Genomic DNA, 22,483 nt, shown 5'->3' on the forward strand with positions numbered 1-22,483 from the left:
CCGCTTTTATACCACTTGGCGAAGCTAAGAAGTTTTCTTACAATTATTTTTATTTTATAATTAAATATCAAGCAAGTGTTAATAGCAGGTTGCACAGCTTGCACTGCACAGTTATACTATTGTGCTTACAATGAGTTGTCAGTGCAGCTGTATGTCATGCTATGAACCTTGCAAGCTGCGATCCTGAGAGACTGACCCTAGCCTGAGATTTCCTTTCTGTCCTCCCATCAGCTGTGGCATTATTTACCGTGATAGGAAGTGTACATGCTGTAACTGGCTCAGTTTTCTGTCTGTATTAGGTGGACAGTAGTATTTCTTTACATCAGCGGTGCCTTGAGGATGTTAAAGATTGAGATACCTAAATACAGCGTTAACAGAAACTGTAGAAGTACTCCACATTTCCAATCCAGCACAGCTACTGTTCAGCTTAAACAACATTTTCATTGTTAAGCTAGAGTCTCTTAGGGAGATATTTGGCATGGAAGGTGTTGACAAAGAAAGTACGTGATCATCTCTGAAGCAAATGCCTTGGTCTTGCTGACATCCATACAGTTTTGTAAGCACAGACACTACTGTAAGCCCTAGCAGCTTGTTTCTGTCTGTTTTATACGGTCATCTTCTCTAGCAGATGAGCTGTCATGACCTTACGCGGGTAGGATATATTTCCGGTAACCGGACCATGTCAACAGAGCTGTTTTAAAATACACCTGGGAACAAATAGGGTCTCAGAGATACACACCCTGAAAACAAGGCGATTTCAATTGTCCTGAACTTACTTGCTGGAAAATCAAAACACTTTGGAACCTAGTCAGGTCCTGCTGACTGGACATCAGCCTTCAAGATTGTCCTGTGATGCTCGGTCACGTTGACTTTTGAGAACCTGATGTGTTTTGCCACTGTATGCCACTGCCATGCAGTACAAGCAGTGGACCTGCAGTTTCTTAAACGCCTTGATAGACATTGAGAATAAGTAAGGTGGCACGTATGAATTCTCTCTTTGATGTGCTTCCAACCTACATCCTGTGTGGAAGCATAGCTCTGACATACTCCAGTCCTGTATGTTACAATGGAGAAGTCTGCTAGCTTCCTCTCGCAGTCCTTCTCTCTGCCTCTCCAGGAATGTTTGTTGCAGTGGTAGTGAGAAGCTAATCATAGTAGATCACAGTTTATCACTGAAACCTTTTCAGGTATATGTCATCTTTCTTTTTTTTTCTTTTTGCTTTTTTCTTTTTTTCTCTTCATTTTTTCTAACTTGAGCAATGAAAAAATGAAATTGTATTAATTCAGCACAGATATTGCTGCAGTATTTTGAGAGTTGTAAGTGACTTAGGGGTGTCTCTTCTGTTTCATGTGGCAGCATTTCACAAAACAGGACAATTAAAAAATATGTACTACTTTGTTTTAATTCTTCTATTTTGGTTTGGCTGGTTGTTTAGGATTTCAGAAATTTCAAGAAAATGCATTGCTATTCAATAGTTGACAATATCTGTGTGCATTTTACTGTGTTTTAATTACCGAGATCCAAAGTAGTCCTGCAAAGTTGTGTGAGAGTCATGAGAAGCACTGTGTGTGCTGGAGTTGTCAGAAACTACCTCATTTGGGAATGCTGACAAGTAGTTTTCAGCCCAGCCTTTTCCTTCTGTTTCTTCGCTTCTGGTATCTCATAGATGGATCTCAGATCAGCTTTCAGTATGTTTTAGCATTTGAAGTCAGCCTGCTATAGGGAACAAAACATCATTTTCTTCCCATGACTTTTCCATGTTAACATCTGCACTAATGCGCTTTCCTGTGCAAAGAAGCGTTGCCTTGGCGCCTAAGTGATAAAGCGTACCGCTTGGCGTTTCCCAGAGCCCTTGAAATCTGCTTTCCAACTTCTAGTCTTGGTCGCGTCTTTGGGAGCTCACTCACAAGGCATTGCCCAGCCCCGTTGCCAGCCTCAGGATAAATAAGGACAGGAGCTTAAGAATCGGGCAGGCCCAGAGTGTCAGAGCAGATTGGAGACTACTTAAATTCATCTGCCGTAGCTTCACCGTAGCCTGTATTTGGAGCCCTTGCTTTGTGTCCGTCAGTGAGCCCTGCAGCAGTTTGAGGTGGTTTCTCACATCATAGAATCATAGAATCATAGAATTGTTGAGGTTGGAAGGGACCTTTAAGATCATCGAGTCCAACCTTTAGCCTACCCTGACAAGAGCCACTTCTAAACCATGTCCCTCAGTGCCCCATCTACCCTTTTTTTAAACACCTCCAGAGATGGTGAATCCACCACCTCCCTGGGCAGCCTATTCCAATGTTTAATAACCCTTTCAGTGAAAAAATGTCTCCTAATATCTAATCTAAACCTCCCCTGACGTAACTTGAACCCGTTTCCCCTCGTCCTATCACTTGTCACCAGGGAGAAGAGGTCAGCCCCCATCTCTCTACAACCTCCTTTCAGGTAGTTGTAGAGGGTGATAAGGTCTCCCCTCAGCCTCCTCTTTTCCAGGCTAAACAACCCCAGCTCCCTCAGTCGTTCTTCATAAGGTTTGTCCTCCAGACCCCTCACCAGCTTTGTAGCCCTTCTCTGGACACGCTCCCACACCTCAATGTCCCTCTTGTAGCGAGGGGCCCAAAACTGAATGCAGTACTCGAGGTGGGGCCTCACCAGTGCCGAGTACAGGGGGATGATCACTTCCCTAGTCTGGCTCACCACACTATTCCTGATACAGGCTAGGATGCTGTTGGCCTTCTTGGCCACCTGGGCACACTGCTGGCTCATATTCAGCCAGCTGTCCACCAACACTCCCAAGTCCTTTTCTGTCGAGCTGCTTTCAAGCCATTCTGCCCCGATCCTGTAGCGCTGCATGGGGTTGTTGTGACCCAAGTGCAGGACCCGGCACTTGGCCTTGTTGAACCTCATACCATTGGTCTCAGCCCATCGATCCAGCCTGTCCAGATCCATCTGCAGAGCCAACCTACCCTCAAGTAGATCAACACGCCCGCCCAGTTTTCACCTGCTGTCCATCCCGTCGCCTTGCAGAGACAGCTAATGGAAAGATGCGTCCCCTCCACCTTGGCCCTTCCAGTTTGTGGCCACTGTGCGTGGCATGGTCTACGCTGGGACAGGCGCTGGTGGCTGCCAGCCGTGCTGAGTGGGGTCACCCCCAGCTGGGGGGCAGAAGGACAGCAACGGCACCGAGCTTTGCCGGAGCTCATCCATTGGAGCCTGTCCTGGCAGTTTGAAGGCTTCTTTAAAATATAAATGGATGTGACTTTTTTTAAAAACAAACAAAAAAAGCTTTGACAGACAGTACAGGACAATAAAGAGAAGTCATATGGAGGAATATCAAAGTGGTAATTAGGGCGATGCAAGATGATTGAGGTTTAAAATTGTGGGTCTGAGCTGACCTTTTGTTTCCTGAAAGACTGTGCGAACCGGGAGCTGTGGCCTTTTTCCGTAGATGGGGGTGCAGGAGAAGGCTGAGTGTGTGGGCTGGCGCAATGAGCCTGCCCCGGCGTGCTGGTGCCAGCGTGGTGGCCAAGAAAGACAGCTGCCAGATGTCCATTTCTGTCCTGCACCTCGGTCACATTAAGGGTGCCCCGCTGTACAGCAGCCTGCCTTTTGCTTGTTGCACTGCGCGTTCTCCGGGCACAGCCATCCGAGACTTGGCTTTTGTTAAGGTACAAGCATTATCAGAACAGTTTTAGTTGGCTGGTTTGCACCCTGGGGACAAGTCGTGGTTGTCCTGGGTACTTTCAACACCCTGTCTGCTGTTGCCATGTAGGACACTGTAAGTATCTGAATGTGTGAAGAGTTCTTGTAAGAGCCATAAATTATGATATCAACATATATGTCATCAGATTATTAAGCGTGAGAAGTCTTTTAGATGCTTGTGGCTGCCAGCGTTAGTTGAAAAACTGCCAGAAATTGTAATTCCATGTGGATATAAAAATGTGTGTTGCTCATGTGCATATTTCTCCATAGATGCTGAGCGCAAACCTTGTTACCGTTGAAACAGTTGGAAGTGGGTTAGAAAAGGTTTTAGCTACCCCGAAAACAATTGTTTTTCCTTTCTCAGTGTCCAGATGGCTTTTGTTTCTATGATGTGAGGTGGGAGAACAACAAAAAAAAGTTCTGTGTGTGTAATGGTATGCTAACATTTCCTATTTTTCAGGGGAAGAAAAAGAAGAGGAAGAGAGAAAAGTTGCAGGAATCAGCATCAGGTAGGCCATGACCAGCTCTTTACTTACCCTTCACCTCAGATATGTTTTAGAAACAAGGGCTTGCGCTATTTAATTTTCACATGCTTTTCTCTAACACTTCTGATGGATGTTTTAAGATACTTGACTTTGAATGCAAGCTTGTGAAAATGCACACAATACATGTCTCCTTTCCTGTACGCCTTTCCATGCAGCAGTCCTGGTGGCATCAACATCTTTGGCTGAACTTACGCATTGCTGCAATCCCTGTCCTGCTTTGCCTTTGCTTTTCTCCTCAATCAACGTTAGACTTAGCTACGTCTCAAATACTGTGTGGGATTATCGGACACCGGAAACTTTACACTGACCTTTTTGTAGCCACTGTATTTTTTTTATCTCTGTATTTTACATTTCTGTGTACACTACCAGCTGCCTAGTAGGTTGGCTAAAAGCATCAGTGAGGTCTCCTCTTTGCCTGTAAAATATATACAAAGAAACACCCTATTTTCCCCAACAAAAATGGCTGGTATAAGAACCATAAAAAAAACCTAAACAACAAAACCAAAACACACCAAAAAAATCCATGTAATACTGTAGCAAACAAACTTATTTGGAATGTGCAAAAACTCTGTAACAGAAATTTGTTAAAGGAAAACAATCTTCTACAGGTACAGGCCCCAGAATGACAGCTGCCTACATCTGAAGCATGGTAAGAACATCTCTAAAGCTTTCCTGATGATAAAACTGAATTGTAAAATAAGCTTTCTTATAAATTTTATGCAATAATATGAACTTAGCGAAAATTGCAGAAGTATCATATCCCAAAGCTAATGTTACTTTGACTACTGATGGTTTTTATACCGGCTATCTATTAGGTGTTCACCATTTCACTTCTTAACCTTAATATTTTCAAATTGACCATACCTCACTGACTGGCTGCAAGTCTGCCTGTGAAGCACAGGGATGGGTTTATTAAGCGGTGCAAACCCTCCCAGCCAGCAGACTGTCACAGCTCCTGAGAGCAGGTTAGACGCTGGCTTCAGAGTACATTTTATGTGCTGACATCTACAAGATGCTGGCTGGCTGGGTACACTTTTAAAAAATTTATTCATCTGTATACTAACAAAACATCTGCTAAGAAAATGGGAACGTATTTCAGTTGTATCAAGAATTTCTCCCTCAACGGTACGGTGGTATTTCATGCGTGGTGTGGGTTGGTTTTTTTGTTGCCATATTTCCAGCATGTGTTTTCTCTCCCCATATCGTGTCATATCATCTGCACAGAAGGTGGAATGACTAGTGATTACACATATCCAGTAACACCATCTAGTCTGCTTGTGAGTGCACACAGTACCACAGCGAGATCCTCATTCCTCACTGTTTGTGTCGAAAGGCTGGTCCTTCTCTTCCTCTCAGTGTGATACGTTTTCTAGTAGGAATGGCATGCGTTTGACATAATAGTTGCTTCTACACCTTCTAATTAACTCAGACGGCTCTGAGGAGATCCATGAGAATTCCAGGAACCATGCAAAAAAATAACACTTTCTAAACTCACTTATGCATTATAACAGAAACGGGCTTTTTATCCCCTCTCCCCCTGCCTTGTTTGGCCACATGATCCCCTTGGCGCTCAGAGTGGTCAGCAGCGCAGGCTCCTCCTGGCCCTCTGCTCTGCTTGGACTTTCAGACAGAGAAACCCAAGTTGAGTTTGCTCTCTGCAGTGTGTCCATCGTCACTCCGTCGGCGTGATTCAAGCCTCTTCTGTAATTATGTTGTCATGCTGCTTAGCCTAAACTAGGTTGGGTTTAAGACTTTGGGTTCGTTTTGTTGTGTTTTTTTTTAAAGCTGAAGTAAAGCGAAAAGGCAAAATGCGTGCTCTTTTTTTTCTTTGTGCTAAGCAAAAGTTTTCAGGCAAGTAGACAGTCATGTCCTTTGCAATATGCCTGAGTCATGCTGATTTTAGATGTGGATTGCAGCATTTGGGTTCTGTAGCCTACACAACAAATGCAGCTGTAAAGTATCGTTAGTTACTGTAACTGACATAAGTATTATACCTATTAAAAAAACCCAAAAATGCAAGTGCTTTAACATTGCTTTATAATTGATATTTCAGCTTAGTTGTCCAGATCCGTGATTGTTGTATTTTTCCCTTTGATATTAATACAGTACCAGTAAGCAAAACACACATAATTTTATCTGAATTGATGCAGAGCACTCGATTAGGATCAGAATACGACTATGGCTCAAGTGACAGTAAAAAACTGGGGGATGCTTGGTTTCTGGGGTGCCTTACAATCTAAGGATGACTGCCTTGCCTACACTGAGCTACTTTCATTGGAGTTTCTCTGTTTGCATTTTCTGTAGTAGAGGATGAGTTGAACTAGAAGAGGATGAATGTTCTAAGTATGTGGGTTTTCTCTCTGTCCCTTTTACCTCTACACCCCTTCCTTTCTTCCTTCCCCTTAAGCTCTGTAACGGTGTGGAAGCTGTTGATACTACCTGTCTCTCTGCCCTCGTGCAGTTTGTAACACGAAGTATGAGAACAGTAGGTACCTTCTTCCACTGAAGGGGGAGTGTGCTGTTGACTCCATCCATACATGCGCATGTAGGCAGCCTCACAAAATGTTGCGTGCCAGGTGATTGCTCTCCACTGGAGACGTACAGATGTGCTCTAGCTGGAAGTAAGCGCGCAGAATGATTTAGGGAACCTGAATCAGCCAGACTTCAAAGTAAACTTCTGAAGGTTAAAACTCTTGCCCTTTGCAAGCCTAATCCAAAGAATGTTTTGCCCACAAGCATAATATCATACCAGGCCCACAGCAGAGCTGTTGTAGTCTTACTGGATGGAGATAATAAGTTTGGGAATGCCTTTCAGTGAGTGCCGCAAAGAGCTCTTGAAGACAGGAAAACACTAGCTTTCTTGCTCATAAGGATGGTGCAAGGAAGAGGGGGAAGGAGGGTGGGAGGTCTGGGAAGGAGACAAGCGTTCTGTTATCTGAGAAGAATCAGAAATGAGTAGGTGGCAAGACCAAAGAAAGAATCTCGAGATCAGCACAAAGGAGATCAGCCAGGGATGTAATTACGGTGATGTAAGTGAGAAGGATGAAATGGTGGGAGGGTTGTGTGGTGGGATGTTCAGAGGAAAGTAACGGAAGAGACATGCAAACAGAAATGATTTAAGATACTGTGAAAGTTTTGGGTGGCTTCCGCCCCGCCCCCCATCCATGAACACTTCAGCACATGACTGATTTTTAGGGTGGACCTCTAACCTGCTTTTTGGCTTGGACATCACTGAAGCAGTGAAGTCAAGGTGGTGGCATTAAGTTGCTCCGCTTCCCAGGGCTGTACACAGCAGCCAGCTTCTTCTGGCTTCAGTGTTAAGGGTTTAGCCGAGTTCCACAATCTCCTCCAGCCTGCGGAATGGCCGTGTTGTAAAACAACTTCAATATTAGTCTGCTTTAGGAATACTGTAAGCTGGTGCTCCAGTCTTTTCTAAACTATCCTGGGGTATTCCAAAGCATGTTGCCATTCTTGAAGAGTTGTGGAACTGTCCCCAAGCAGGATTTTGTTTTTAATTGACATGGCCTAACACTATGTTTGAAATAACTTTTATTTATTGAAGAAAGAACCCATATGTATTCTCTCCTTTTGAAATCAACCAAGAGTGGCATAAGACCTGATAATGCTAAAACTGAGTTTGTCAGAGGCCAGGAGGGAAGGGGAAATGAGGAAAGCTAAGATTGAGGACAATATAGAGATTGTCTGTTGAGCACCTTTCAAAAAGGTGGGTGTTGTCTTGTTACTTTAAGCACAACCTTCTAGAAGACTTGTACATGGGAGCAATTCTGTGTTGGAAGTGGAGATTCCCGATTTCCTATCCGATTTGACTTTTGGAAGGAAAAAAGCAAATTTTTAGCATTTCATGAGTACTTTTTAAATCAGCAAGGAAACAGAAGGGTGCTAACGAACACTCCTGATTGTTCTGCAACATGGAAATAGTTACCTTCTTATAACTTGCTATACACAGTAATTGTAAAAAGTGTATCATTTGACATAGGTCAGGAAACAATTGGGAAGTCCTCACAAGCTACATAATGTAACATTGTGTTTTAGCATATCTTTAAGGGCTAAAAAGAGTGATAGACAAGCTTAATAGACATTTGAAAACCTGTGGAAATGTATTTGTGGCTTGGAAAATTCCATGACAATTAGCATTTAGATTAGCAAAGCTTTCAAAGATGAGAAAACTTGACTAATACTGATTTACAATCAGAAGCACTTAAAAGGATCAGATGAAGACTGTTTAACTTTAAACAATGAATTGTCTATAACCTTTCAAACTTCCTGCAGGGAAATCAGAGCCAAATTTCAGTGCAGAAGTGATTTTTGGATAGTGTTGTAACAACCAACCTGTGACTGGATTATCTTTTCCTTATTACTTAGAAATAAAATGGAGAGAGTTTGTGAAAGCAAACTATAAAGTGAACAAATCTACAGCCAGAATACTGTGGAAAAGAACCGTCTGATGACCGTGGTCATGGTTGACCACGGGTTTCTGGCCAGCATCCTAGGAAGGCGCTGCAAAGAGGATGTGGTACCTTGCTTTCTGAGGCACATGTTTTCTAACCTGGCTTATCCACTGCTCTTGAAATTGCTGCTGGAGTAGTGGAAAATGAAACATGCTCCAGCCCTTTCCATACCCCTTGACTGCTCAGAAGCTTTAAACAGAGCCTGGAGGATTTGCGCAGAAGTGAGAGAAGCGTGTGTGAGAATTTGTGTGGCGATGGTGGTGCAGAGATGTGCCTTGATTTGCTTTAAAAATTACATTTCCTGTGTGACCCATGATTCCCTGTTCCCTGTTTTGCCTATGAATGGTGTCCTTCAGCATAGGCAAGAGGGACAGAATGAACAGAAGAGAATCTGCTGGATTCAGATGTTTATATTGTTGAATACTTTGGTTAACTTCATCCTTTTTCAGCTAGGCATAGGAATTTCCAAAGACAAAGGGTATAGCCCTCAGACAGATCCCCTTCTGCAACTTAATTCTGACCTGACATTGATCTTGCCGGTGTGAAAGATAGAAAACCTCCTCTCTTTCAGGCTCTCTGACATCAAGAGAAATGTCAAAAGAGCAAACCTGAAGAAAAGCCGCCTCCTTGTTTAGGTGGCAGGTACAGAAGGGCACTGACACCTGCTGGGAGAGATGCAGCAGAGCAGACCCGGTCCCCCAGTTTTCTTTACCAGCCTGGCAGAGAAGCCTTGTGAAGTGCAGGAGGGAAGGAAGGGTATAAAAGCGATTTTGTGTGCAATCAGAGACTATGTGAGGGATAAGGGTAAGTCAGGGTAGGGGCCAAGCATAGGTTTTCCAAATTAAAAACCAGCAGAACACTTTCGACTAGACAGTCAGCATAGATAAGGGCTTAGGGAAACAAGAAGATTTTGTAAGTGTTTACAAAACATTAGTTTTTGCAACCAAAGGGCGTAGCATGGTCACCTATGAAGCTGACCTTCGGCATTTCATGTTTTAAACTGTTACTGACAAAGGGCAAAAGTAGGTAATTCAGCAGGTGAATGTCTAGAACCTGTTTCTTTTGTCAGAGATGCTCGAGTTGCAGATGCTGCTGCGAAGTTAGAGATGCCTAATGAAGTTTGAACTCAGACACATTTACAAGTGATTAAAAAAACCCACATCGCTTCACATTCTGAGGTGTTAGCAGCCGGCAGCCTGGGCTAGAGTGAAGGAACAGTGGGACAACTATTGTTCTAACTCTTCCTGTGGGATAGGGTGGGGACAGGGAGTTGACAGCTGGTGTACCATTCTTCGCTGGTTGAAAACGGTGTATTTTAGTGGATTTAGTAAACTCATCACCAGATTAAGAATTGATAAGGTCATGAGAAAAACTCTGTAGAAACAAAGTGTTTCATAAAGATACAAGATTTTGAAATGTGGTTTAATTCCCAATTGGAAGAAAACCTCAGCATTTTAGTGTTCATCTCAGGTCTGCATTGCATTTTCATTTTCTAGTGTATGTGCATGAAAAATTTCAAAATGAGAAATTGATACTGTATTCCTGAACAGCTAGAAAGCAAGTTGTCATGACATTGTCAAACATCCTGAAGACAAAAAAACCAAAACGAACCCCAAAAAACTAAATTTGTTGTTGCAAAAGTCACTGCTAATAGAGCCAACCTTCTCATACCAGTCAGTTCCTATTAAGGAACTTTAAGACTTTTTATGCAAGTCATCTTTTAAATCTCTGGTCCTTTACCTGCTTGTTAAGACTGCACCATATAAAAAATTTTGAAAATGTGCAGATTGGAAAGCTGTAGAAGGAAGGAAGCTCAAAGCAGGGCCAGCTGGAGCACCGCTGTCTAGCCAATTAAACGCGAGACCACCAACCAGTTAGACAGCACAGGTTTTAGTCAGACCTTTCAGGACATCAGCTTTCTGCCATTGGCTCCAATGCTAGGAGCAAATGTTGGAAGCATTTGTGCAGTGAAGGTGTCATTGAGGTGTCGTGTGCGAGCAGGGTTAGATGCAAGGAGAGAAATGGTACCAGTGACCATCTCTCTGAATTAGTGTTCCTTCCACGGGCATCAGTAGAGCCAGGATCAGAGGGTAAGGGAACTAAGGAGGCTTAACTGGGCAGAGACACATCATTTCTGAAGTTGCTTCCTCCTTGCAAAGGCAAGATACATGTTTCCTCATGAATACTAAGCTGCATCAGAATTAAACTCTGGAGTTTTGAGCACCTTCAATCCTTCATTTCTGGGATACCTGAAATTGCACAAGGTAAAATGTTATTGCCAAGATAACTACATATAATTAGTTTTATGGTGTGTGTATTTGTCTTGACACTAGGTGAGCCTATGTTTTGATGAATAGTTGGGTTTCTTCCCATATGTGTGTCTTTTGAGATACGCAAGCCTCCTGTTGTATATTTTGTACCAGTAGAGGTTTTCTGATGAGATGACTTAATTGTATCAAAGTGAAGTTGGTGTGTTTGAGTTCAGTAGTGGTTTCTGCGTACTGCTGTCTTACACTGGTTGGGTAGTGTTGCTCTGTGGATATATGTATGTGTAAAAGGGTTGATGAAGCTCAAGATATTCAAGTCACATCTGACTTACCTTCGGTTGCATGAAAGCAACTATTTAAATTATTCCACGTGCTAGAAGATTTAAATATTGGGATTGTCTTTCAAAGGGCAGTGTAAATTCTAACCTATGTTTAATTGTGACAGGGAAGATGCTATACAAAGGAAACTTTATGTATGTTATTTCTTTCTTTCGAAAGAATTGTCACTTTACTTTACCAGTACTTCGTCTTTTCTATTACAGCAGGTGAAAACTAGGGGCACTGAAATTGCTACTTCAGAACAGATGCATCTTTCTTCACAGCTCTCGGTCTATAAAATAAATAATTTTAAAAACTGTCTTCTGAATATTTATTATATGCTATAAAGACACAAAAAGGGGACAAGCCTATTTCTTCCTCCCTTGCAGATCACTTTTAGTATATTATTCTTCTTTAAGAAGCTGCTAGAGACAGCTGTCTAGAGCTAATCTGGTTTTTATTGTAAACATGGAACCTTTCTCCCCTCCCACCCCAACAGGAAAAGCACATTGTGGGTCTTCCAGTAGGATCATTTTAAAGATTGCAGAGCAGTGATAAAGCTTCTAGTTTCATGCTGCCTACACTGGGGGCCTTTGATAAGAGCCACACCTGCTTTGGCATCACTGGCTTCAGCTGCACAAAGTGGGAGCCCTAAAATACCTGGGCGTTTCCCGTGCTGACACTAACCTGCTCTGGAAGAGGTCTCTGGCTCATGGCGAGTGTAGGTATTCCTGCTGCTCACCGAATACGTCTAGCTTAGGCCAAACTAAGAGGACGAGAAGTTAGAAGGCGAGATTCCACCTGTAGTCAATGGAGAGGTGTCTCCAGGGGCAGCTGCTCCTGGGCATCTAAAACACCAGTAGGTAATTTGTTACTGGAGACTCAGTTCACCATTACGGGGAATGGGCTAACAGTAGCAAGGGGCAGCGGGGGGACACACAAGAAAAAATTACCACTGACATAGCTTCAACATGGCAGTATCTGTTCAGTTTTAGGGTACAAGTTTATGTAATTTCTTTGGCAGCAAAGACAGCTTAAAAAGTCTTCCTCTGCTGCCTGCTGGTATGCAGCTCTTGCAGGGAGGGCTTTTTCCTGTCTCCCGTAGGTCCCTCCATCCTTGTGCTGTAACAGCTTGTGGGACCCTGCAGCAAATCGGATTACTAAAATGACTGGGGTTCTGTTGGGAGGTGGTGGGTTTTTTTGTTTAGAAACAACAAAGGTTGTGGAGTGTTTGTTTTTGTTTGCTCGGAACATTTCAAGGATCTGGTTTAGGCTAACCCCACAAACCATGGCACAGCTGGGCAGGAAGAGGAGCAGACTGCAGTGCCGGCATCTATCTGCTTGCGCCTGAAACTCTCTCCTGCTCTGCTGCTAAAGAAAATACAAAGGGGCTTCACGAACAGCATGAACCTTTCTGATAAATAATGACCTGGTTTTGCATACCCAAGTTTCTGGAGTATTGGATAAACCCTGGCAGTAAGTCGAACATGTTCGTTTTGGACTTCAAAACTTCAAAAGAAAAATGACAGTTTCAGCTCCTGGGTCCCTGAGTTTGCCATGTTGTTTGAAGTACTGGATTTAAAGCCAGGTTTGGAGACTGACCTTTTTTCTTTTTCTTTTTCTTTTTTTTTTAATACATATAACTGCCATTGTATGTCGTCTTGTCTTTTCTTACAGCTGTATGAAAACAACCTATGGTGGGGGAAAGATGTAGAAAAAAAGCACCTGGTTTAAAATTTTTACTTTCTGAAGGGTTAGCTACCTCTCTTACTCTGTACTTACTCCTGTACCGACCCAGACACTCTGGACTTTCTTCTATAACCTCTTCCAATTAGGATGACCTGGATGAAGCTGCATAATCCTCTCCCTTGTTCTAGAAAAATGGAGATGAGTTAAAGACTAGAGGAGGAAGACAAGGCCCTTGCAGACCCACCCTTCAATCCGTCTCATTCCCATGCATGGGGAGGACTTCGGATCCCCCTCTGATGCTCTAGCCCTCAGTCATTGAGCCCAGGCTTGTTAGGAGGCTTTAATTTTACTGTAGCGATTCCTGAAGTACAGTTTTATCACTTCAGTAGTAAGGCTTTTCTGTTTACACTGAATTATTGTTGAATTTTATTTCTCTTTTCTTTCTGGAGGTGGTTTGGGGTTTTTTCCCCCCCCATTCCTCCTGCAGTCAGATGTACGCTGCAAATGGCACAGACAGTGCCTCCTATTGTGGCTTGGGCTCAAGGCTTCACATATGTAAAATGTGACTTGCAGCACTTTCTTTGAAGCCTAACCACAGCCAGGGAGCTGTAATTGCAGTCTTTGATTGCGCCGACTTCACTTGTGGATTGGGCTTTGCTAGGGCATGCCTTGCTTGGCCAGACTTCAGCTACAGCCCCCCAGTGAAGCCTTAGATGTGGTAAGTCTTCAGTCTCCTTCGCACATGCCTGTGGTTTCTTGAAAAGAATCCTGATTTGACCTGTTTTATATCTGTAAGGCAACATCATCGTCATTCGTATTTTTTAGGTATTATTTGGTTTATCAGCAGTGGAAGCAATTTCCAGCGTGTAGCCTTAATGTGCAGCTGGGGAACGGCTGGGTTCTAGATGCTGTTTTCAGGACAGCTACTGTGTAATTTGCCGTGCTGCAGTATTCACTTAAAAATATTTGGGGCTTCACTGTGCCTGAGCCCTTGCAGCATTACAGTAGTATCTGCAGCCGCTCTATCGGAGCGGGGGATAATGAGGCGCCACGGAAAGCTGTGAAAGCTGCGTTTGGATTGAGAGAGAAGCAATGGCCGCCGTTTGAAAAAGCAGAGGGCCAGAGCAAGGCCGCAGTCGTTATTTTAACCTCCTGACTTCAAAGACAGCTCGCTGGTATGGGAAGGGGGGAGGAGGCAGGGAACCATCTCAACAGAAGAGCATTTCATTTCCTTCGGTGAAGGAGACATTCCTGGCTGCTAATGGGGAGTAGCTCTGAATCACGGCGCTTGTATCAGACTGCTGTGAACTACTGGCCTGGCGCCTCAAGGCCATTCCTCAACAGGAAGCTGAATGTTTTCATGTAAGACTGAGAGGAAAACCTTCCCAGGAAGAGCAACCTGGACCAAACCTTTGAAAATCCGGGATGAAAAGGCACAAAATAAATATAAAGCTGCAGGGTGCTCTCCCCAGTGTTCCTCTGCTGTTTGCTTGGCCTCTCTTTCGTGCTCCTTGGAAAGGTAGAGCCCTTCGCAGCGCTTTGATCTGCATGTGTTACGGAGCACTGTGCTACTTTATAAAAAAAAAAAGAAAAAAAGGAAAAAAAGGCAGGAAACTCAGATGGCTTTTTTTAGTTGGGACTTGGGCTGGTTTTATGAGGAAATGGGAACTGAATTAGTCAATACAGACCACCTCTGTTGAAACCACTGGTTTGCCAGCGGACTTTCAGCTGTGCTGTTTAAGAAGTCACAGTGGCTTTACATGTCCTTCTGTGGCTACAAGCAGCAGGTGAAAAATTATTCATTATGTATCAGGGATGGTGGTATTTGGGGGAGGGGACAGTGTCCCTCAAAATAGAGCTATACAGGACAGTTGGATATAAACTTGTGCTTGTTCTTTCTCCCTTACTTAGTCTGCAGCTAAACTTCCCCAGTGTCCTCAACCTTCCACTAAAACAATGGTCACGTGAGTGGCCTCTGATGAGGAGTCAACTTGTTTAGCAAGATTCTGGGGCCCCAGCTTGAGCTTACTAAAATAAAAGGGTCCAGCATCAGGTTTGGAGGCTTTCTACCCTGGAGTACGTTAGCCTGTGTAACTCCTTATTCAGGAGCTGTATTCAACGAGCATGGGCAAAATGTCTTGCGTTGGAACGGCTTACACAGAAGCTGCAGCAGACGGGAGGTGGGTACCTAGTTATAAATGGCCCTCATTTAAATACTGCTGCTGTAATATTTGCTGATTAACTCTGATTGTGGCTCTTACAGGCTCAAGCAGTCTATCTATTATGATCAATCTAACAGAAGTTTGACTTGTGGTTTAAACCATTTCTTCATAAGCTTGTTCTGTCTTGCCTTGGATGATTCAAGATGCTGGCAGTGTATCTTCTTTGTGTGACTAAGCATTTTGTGTTTCTTCTGGTGAAAATTCACTCGCCTTCTCCAACGAACTGCATTCCTGTGCTCATTTTGGTCGTTCTCAAAAGCTCTGCTCATTGAACCCTCTACTTGTTTGGCAGCTGAGTAGTACCTGGAGTCCTAGAGGTTAATGTAGATACTTTTGAGATACCAATAATCCCGAAACCATTACTGGAGAGCATGTGTCCGTCTTTGGAAAAACGCCTGGCTCATTAGACAGTCTTTGGGTGGAGTCCCTGTTACAAACCAGTTGTCTGGGTCAGAAGGGCAGGGGTGATGGTTGAGTTAGCAATTGCATAAGTCAGCTGATGTAACCCACAGACCTAAGGATGAAGAACTGTTCCTCCCTGGATGAGCAGTGCCTGTAAGGCTTGCACTGTCGGCCTTTTCACATGCTATAAGAGCATAAATCCTTCCAAGATCCTAGTGAACTTTACTGCTAGGTAAGAGGCCCATGGCTGTTACACAACTGGAAGATGTTCCCTACCCCGCTGAAGAGCAGAATGAATTCTCCCCAGTCGTGTGGATGCATGATAGGGTCAGTGTTCACACAGACCTCACCCACCACATTCCTCTACCCAGCTGCTTACAGAAGACAGCATTTCTTCATTTCTGCAGGGATTAGAGCTTGAAGCTGTGAAACAGAGATTTAATTGACTCAACCACTGTAGTACCAAAGCCTAAGGATGTCTGATTTTGTAACAGATATCTGGGTCAAATGTTGTAGATAAATGAAATCCACTACAAAAGGGAATTACTTCTGTAATATGTTGAATGTCTAAATAGCTTAAAACCCCACCTTTCTAGTTGGTGTAGACATCTGTTTACAGTCAAAAGTATTCTCCATAAATATTCTTGCAAACTTCAAGCAAGAGCAAGTACCAATATTCTGCACTTAACTTTGACACTGCAAATGCCCATTCCACTAATACAGTTGTATCATAAAGTTACAGTGACTCATCACCAGCTTCTTCGAAGGATTTGAAAAAAAAAAAAAAAAAAAAGGCTTCATATAGTCTTTATCTCTCTCTCTCTCTCTCTCTCTCCCCTCCCTGTAGGTGGGAAAAGAAATGCTTTCTCAACTTGCAAAGCAAAGGCGGCGACACCAGGACCCCTTCTGGAGATGGAAGCTTGTTAAACCCTAGGTGTGTCCTTCATCCACACAGACCACCCCCAAGGAGTCTGTCTAGGATGTCATTCACCCTGATGTCACTGCTAGAGACACTGAATCATAAAGACAATCACTGCCAAAATCCTTCACTGTCACAAGGTCCAGCCCCGATACAAATAGAGCAAATGAGCTCCTGGGTCAGCGGAGCAGCTTTTGTCTTCACTCCACCTCTGCCTTGCACTCTTAAGCCCCCGTCTCATCTGTGTCCATATCGAGTCAGCAAACAAAGTAGCGTGGCTGTCTCTGCCTGCTTCAGCCAACAGAATAACGTAGACCACAGCTGCCCCATACAGCACATCAAGGAATGGAATTTGCCTGGACCAGGATGACACACTCAACCTTCTTTTTATTTAATGGTGCGACAGGATCAATTTTGGTTTTAGCTTTTTTAAGAAACTTGAATGCTTTTATATTTTAACTTTTAGTTTGTAATTTCTTTGGTGTATATTTTACTAGGTATGAGCTTTTAAACAAGTGTCAGAAATCTGAAATACTTTTTAAAATAAAAGGGGTTTTTCTTTTTTTTTTTTTTTTCTGACAGAGGAAAAACCTGTATGGAAAAAAGGTGGCTTTTTTTGTTAAACTATTTGTAACAAATAGTGGCCTCTCAGTCTATATAATACAGTGTCCTATAGAACTAAATAAATGTAACAACAGTCAGCTGGTCAGTAGACACCTCAGTCTTGCATCATCTACTCTGTATACATAAGCAATACATCCAGCAGATCTGACTGCAGTGAGTTCTCCTTCTCACCCATTCCCCTTCTCCTTGTAAAAAGCCCAGCACTTGAATTATTACTTCAATTGTTCTGTATTTGTATCTGTTTTTGTTAGCCTGTTAGTGGGATTTTATGCCAGTTGTTGAAATGAGCATTGATGTACCCATTTTTTAAAATAGTAAGGCGCAGCCTTTGCCAAAAATACTGTCAACCGATTATTTTTTTTTTGTCATTCCAGTTTGAGTTAATGTGCTGAGCATTTGTTTTTTAATAAAAGCTTTGTAATAAAACTAAAGTCAATTGTCTGGCTTGAAAAAAAATGAGACTGGCTTGCGCCAGAATCCCTCGAAGGTAAGAAGCAAGCCCAGGAAGACACAGTCACTTCTAAGGCTGAAGATTTTTGGCTCATTCTTTCCTTGTAGGAAATGCAACGTGTCTGTTTGGCTGTTTGCTCATCTGAAGTAAAATCATTTTGGAAGAGGCGCTTTTTTTCTTCCTAAAGAGAGCAGAAGTCTCTTGTTTTCATACCAGGAGTAAGGAATGGGCAGGCTCGGTGCTCCCTTTTGCTTCTCAGTTAGATACAGCCCAAGTGGAAGTACCAGGATCTGTGATCCCTCCCTCTATCTTCAGTTTCCTATGAAAATCTTAGTGAACGCAGCAGTGGTTTTAAGCTGGTGATTAGGATTATGGATTCTGGATGCAGTCCGTGCCCACACAAGGGGTAGGAGACTACAGTTGAATTTCTTATAGCTCTGTAAATTACCCCGCGGTCAGGGACTGGAGCTGGATGCAGAATCAGCTGTGGAGGGCCTGGTTTCTTTCATGGTGTCAGATGCAGAGAGTCGGCATCGCCTGCCTACTGCCAGTGGTGCCCGTGAGACGTTCCTGCGATAGCGAGCAGCTCCTCTGCACCCTTCAAAACTGAAAACGCAGGCGTTTGAGTCTTTCAAGCCCCAAACACTACCGGCAACTTCTCTCACACCTTTCCCCTTTTGTTCAGGGACTGGTATTCCACAGCTTTGAAAAACAGACACAGCTGCCCGACTTCTACTAAAGGACCTCTAAAGGTAAAAAAAAAAACCCCACTGTAGCCATAGACAAACTATTTCAATAGTTTGTGAGCACCACTGCAAAAGAAATATTATGCACTGTACACTGAATCAGCATACCCTGTATTCTAGCTTCCTGCATCTTGTTTGATGTGAGACTGAACTAAGTCAAGCTTGAGCTACAAGAAATTACATAGGTGAGTTACTGCCTAAGGAAGCTTTGTGATTAAATTGTTTATAACTGACCCTTAAACTGTTGCGTAAGAAATTTCATAATTAAAAATGTTATAAAACAGCTTCCTCTTAAACCAGCATGCACTGCACACAAAACCAATTGTAAGAATGGAACCAGCATATTAGTTCTTGCAATATTTATTTCTAGCAACTAGTGATTACATTAAAAAAAAAAAAAAAAACAAAAAAAAAACAAACAAGTGACCAGGCAAGGCAATGCTCTCAGATGGCCGGAGAAAACAGCTCTGAGAACAGCAACTGTTATACTGGAATTTTGCAAGACTTGGCTACATTTCCATTCCAGTCAGTTATCCCAGCCTTTGCTGGAAACCTGTCTGGGTTTTGGTTTGGGCTTTGGTTTTGTTTTTTGTTGTTGTTTTTAAAGGGAAAAAAGCAAGTACTTTAGCACAGTAATTGTTCTAAATCAAGGATTACTGCAGTCAGTTCTGTAAATTACATGTTCCAAAGATAACAGTTCTTTTAAAAACTTTTTAAAACATGACTACTTTATTTAGATTTTTTAATGGCTATTTAAAAAGCCACTTACCCCTTTTGCAAAAAAAAATGTTCCCAATAGCAGTATTAACCTTATGTAGCACGTTGTCCCAAATACACTGTGTAGTGAACAGTTGCCTGTCTTAAGGATGAAAGGTCTTTCAGCTCTAATAGTGAAGGAGAGAAAGAGTTCAGGAGCTAAAAATAACATCTCTGCTGTTAACATACAGTGAGCAAGCACCATGTGTTGGGCTCATTCATAGATCAAAGCCCTTTCACTCATAGCAACTATGGGAAAGGTCAACTAATATGCAAGGCTTCGGATGCTCCCATGAGAGTACCTGAAACAGAGCGCTATCCTGGAATACCCTCTGTGACGGGTCAGTGTCCGCTCCTCCCCTCACTGCTGATTGGCATTTGTTCCTGTGGGACTGAAAGAGCAAAATGCCCTGGGCCCTCACTGTACCACACCAGCTTGTCAGTGGAGACAGATGAGCTAGTAGAAATGGCCTAGCGATGATGGTGTTACCCTGGCTGTAAGACTAGGTTTAAATCCTTGTGATACCAAGTAAATTATTCCAGGTGAGACTCAAAAACGACACCAAAATTCCTGATGAGCAATTAAAGCAGAAGCCAGCATCTAACCATGTCTCTCTCAGGTGCCTGAGGAGATGATTACCCTGTATTTCCCACAGAAAATGTCTTTAAGGATTTAAATACTCCTACCTAATGGCTGAGTTAATTATCCAGATGCTTCTATACAAGCATTCATAAACCCGCTCTCTCCCTCTATATTTCATTCCCTGCACGTGCCAAAATCAGTTCTGCACAGATCACGGTACAGGTAGTCCCATTCATAAACACAGGAGATATCCAAGTAGCTAGGAAACGCACGTCCTTCCCCCTCCTCTCACCGAAAAAACAGCAAAGGGCAAAGACACAGAACAGGGCAGTTGCGCCAGGATTATTTACAACTAATTGGGCCAACATCACAGGATGGTCTGCCTCCCCAGGCTTCTGGATCACCTGGACCAGAGCCACTTCCCCTCCGTTACATTAAAAGAACAATGCTCCAGGCTAACTTTGGCTTCTTACACAGCAAGTGATGACAGATTCACTAGTTGTGCTTATAGGGACTCACCAGCTCTAGAGAATTATCTTCTGTTGTAGTTTCCGCTTTGGATTAGCTAACGGAAAAGGCAGTAAGTTAGTTGTACAAGTGATGGCTCGATGGTTTGGTCAATCTGCAGCATATGTGGGACCTTAAGGACCCAATCCTTGCTCCAGGCTGTATGACAGCAGAATCCAGAGTGTCAGTCATCCGCACTCCTTTGAAACCACAACAACACACATGGCTTTGGAGCAACCACTCCCTGTTTCCTGATGGCCTCCTGCTCTGATCTACGTGGCGGCTAATTAGGCTAAAGCAAGACAGGCAGAAAACGAAGGACACTGCAGAGACTAAGAAATGCCCAGTAACCTCTCCAATAACGTAACTGCAGTTTGTTCCCTTGCATTCACAAGGGGGCTAACATGCCAGGCAGCCTCCCCTCCAGCATAAGGACCTAATACCAAGTAGAAGATTACAGGGGAAAGAAGCGGCTCCGCAAATAGCCAGAAGCCTGTCAGCTATGAACACATTTCTCCCAAGTCAGGTCAGTGACAAAACTACTGGGCTAAGAAGGAAGTTAGCCAAAAGAAGAGCAGCTGTAACACGAAAATGTCCTGCTGTAAACACAGATGTTCTGAGATGAAGCCTAAAACCTAGAAAGTGCGCCCAAACACATTCATTTTTACACATGACAGGCCAGGAAGAGAACCTCTGGATTAATGCATGCATTTACTCTGTGAGTCTCCTCATGGATACAAAGATCATCTTTAGAAAGCAAGCACGCAAACAAGCATCTGCAGCCCCAGGAAAAGGGACATATCTGCCAGAAACACGGGAAATGAACCTCTTAACCACCAGCTTCCAGACATCTGCTCCCCATCCTCCCAGGTAAATACTCATACCTTCAGGCCATTGGCTTTAGATGACGTCTTCTCCCTGGCTGGCACACTCCTCCTGCAACAACCATAACTTCACTGAGCCACAGAAGCAGCATCTGCTTGGCTGAGATAACAGTCACTGCTTACCTGGTCTGCGATACTAAGGGTTTCTTCTAATGATATTCTACAAAACACATTTTGATAAACTCACCCATCCCACCTCCCAGAAAGACAAATAAGTGACAGGTTTGTTCATCCCTCTCGGCTATGGAAAACCAACATGAACCAGCAGAGCTGGAAGAAAAATTTCCATCTGTCTCATACCAAAAGAGCAATTTGCCCAAGAACTGGTCTGTCCTGTTCACTGTGCTGAAAAAAGGTAACTATGACAAAATAGAATCTTCAGCAGAATAAGAAAAACAACACACTGCACAACTTAATGGTGGTCAAGACACTTATTTGGAGAGGCAACTCTTTGAATTTGAACTAATTTCCTACAGTAAGAAAACTGGCTAAAACTTCCTGCAGGATGTTGATTAGGCTGAGGTAGGACCATCTCTGTGTCTTCTTTAAGAGAGAACAAGCCACAGAGACAAGGACTCAGATCTTGACAAATCAAAATGCTATATAAGGGTTAGGTTTTCTCATCACCTGCCTGTGAAAGTGAAGTGCTGGGTAATAAAAAAGGAGACAGTACACACTGGAACATGGCAACGGCTACACCCCTTGACTGAGACAAAGTTTCAAAGCCCGAGACAGACAAAATTCTTAAAATCTAGTTGCTGCTTTTGCTCCCCTGAAATGTTTCCTTCTTAGTCTTCTCCTGTGAAATCTGTTTTATTTTGTAATGACTAACATCATCAGCAACAACTTCTTCCTCTCCATTCAATCCTAAATTAGATAGGCAGTAATCATATTTGCAAACAAACCATGCCTGAGGAATTACAGAACGGCCACTGCTTTTTTTCCTGTAAAAACCTAGCTCAAACCCTACCCAACTTCTTAGTACAATGTCTTGAAAGAATTCACAATCAAAACAACTTAATCTAAAGTCCCTCAATACATTTAACAATGAGTGGTTTTAGTCACTGGTTGAAAATTCAGATTTTATAAGGAAGATTTTGATATATGGTCTAAAGGTTTCCCTTTGTGTGCGACTGGTATGACTGCATGACTCAGAAATAAAACCACTCACAGCACTCAGTTAATCACTGAGCAGTCTAGTTCTGCCTGTACTGGTATTCTAAAGCAGTTACTCCCCACATTATTTTTTTATTTTATTTTTTAAAAGCATGAATTTACTGAAATTACTACTGAAACAGAATAGCAAGCAATTTCTCATAATTAATAATAAGTGAATAAATTATTCACTTCTTCCTCTGGTCCATTCAGTTACACTCCTGCTGTAGGGTTTCTCCATCCTCCCGCATCTCT

At 43.0% G+C, this 22,483-nt stretch overlaps 1 protein-coding gene across 1 annotated transcript in view; it reads left to right on the forward strand.

Annotated features, from left to right (window-relative positions):
* The window catches only part of LEF1 (lymphoid enhancer binding factor 1), a 70,671-nt gene extending 52,594 nt beyond the window's left edge, over window positions 1-18,077 (forward strand). Inside the window, exons 10-11 of the mRNA XM_063336224.1 lie at window positions 4,152-4,200; window positions 16,451-18,077. Of these exons, the coding sequence (XP_063192294.1) occupies window positions 4,152-4,200; window positions 16,451-16,530 (129 nt within the window). The 3' untranslated portion in view covers window positions 16,531-18,077. The remainder of the gene's footprint in view (window positions 1-4,151; window positions 4,201-16,450) is intronic.
* Window positions 18,078-22,483: the final 4,406 nt, after the last annotated feature.

The sequence above is a fragment of the Chroicocephalus ridibundus genome, chromosome 5, assembly GCF_963924245.1.
Source record: "Chroicocephalus ridibundus chromosome 5, bChrRid1.1, whole genome shotgun sequence".
Taxonomy (NCBI): domain Eukaryota; kingdom Metazoa; phylum Chordata; class Aves; order Charadriiformes; family Laridae; genus Chroicocephalus; species Chroicocephalus ridibundus.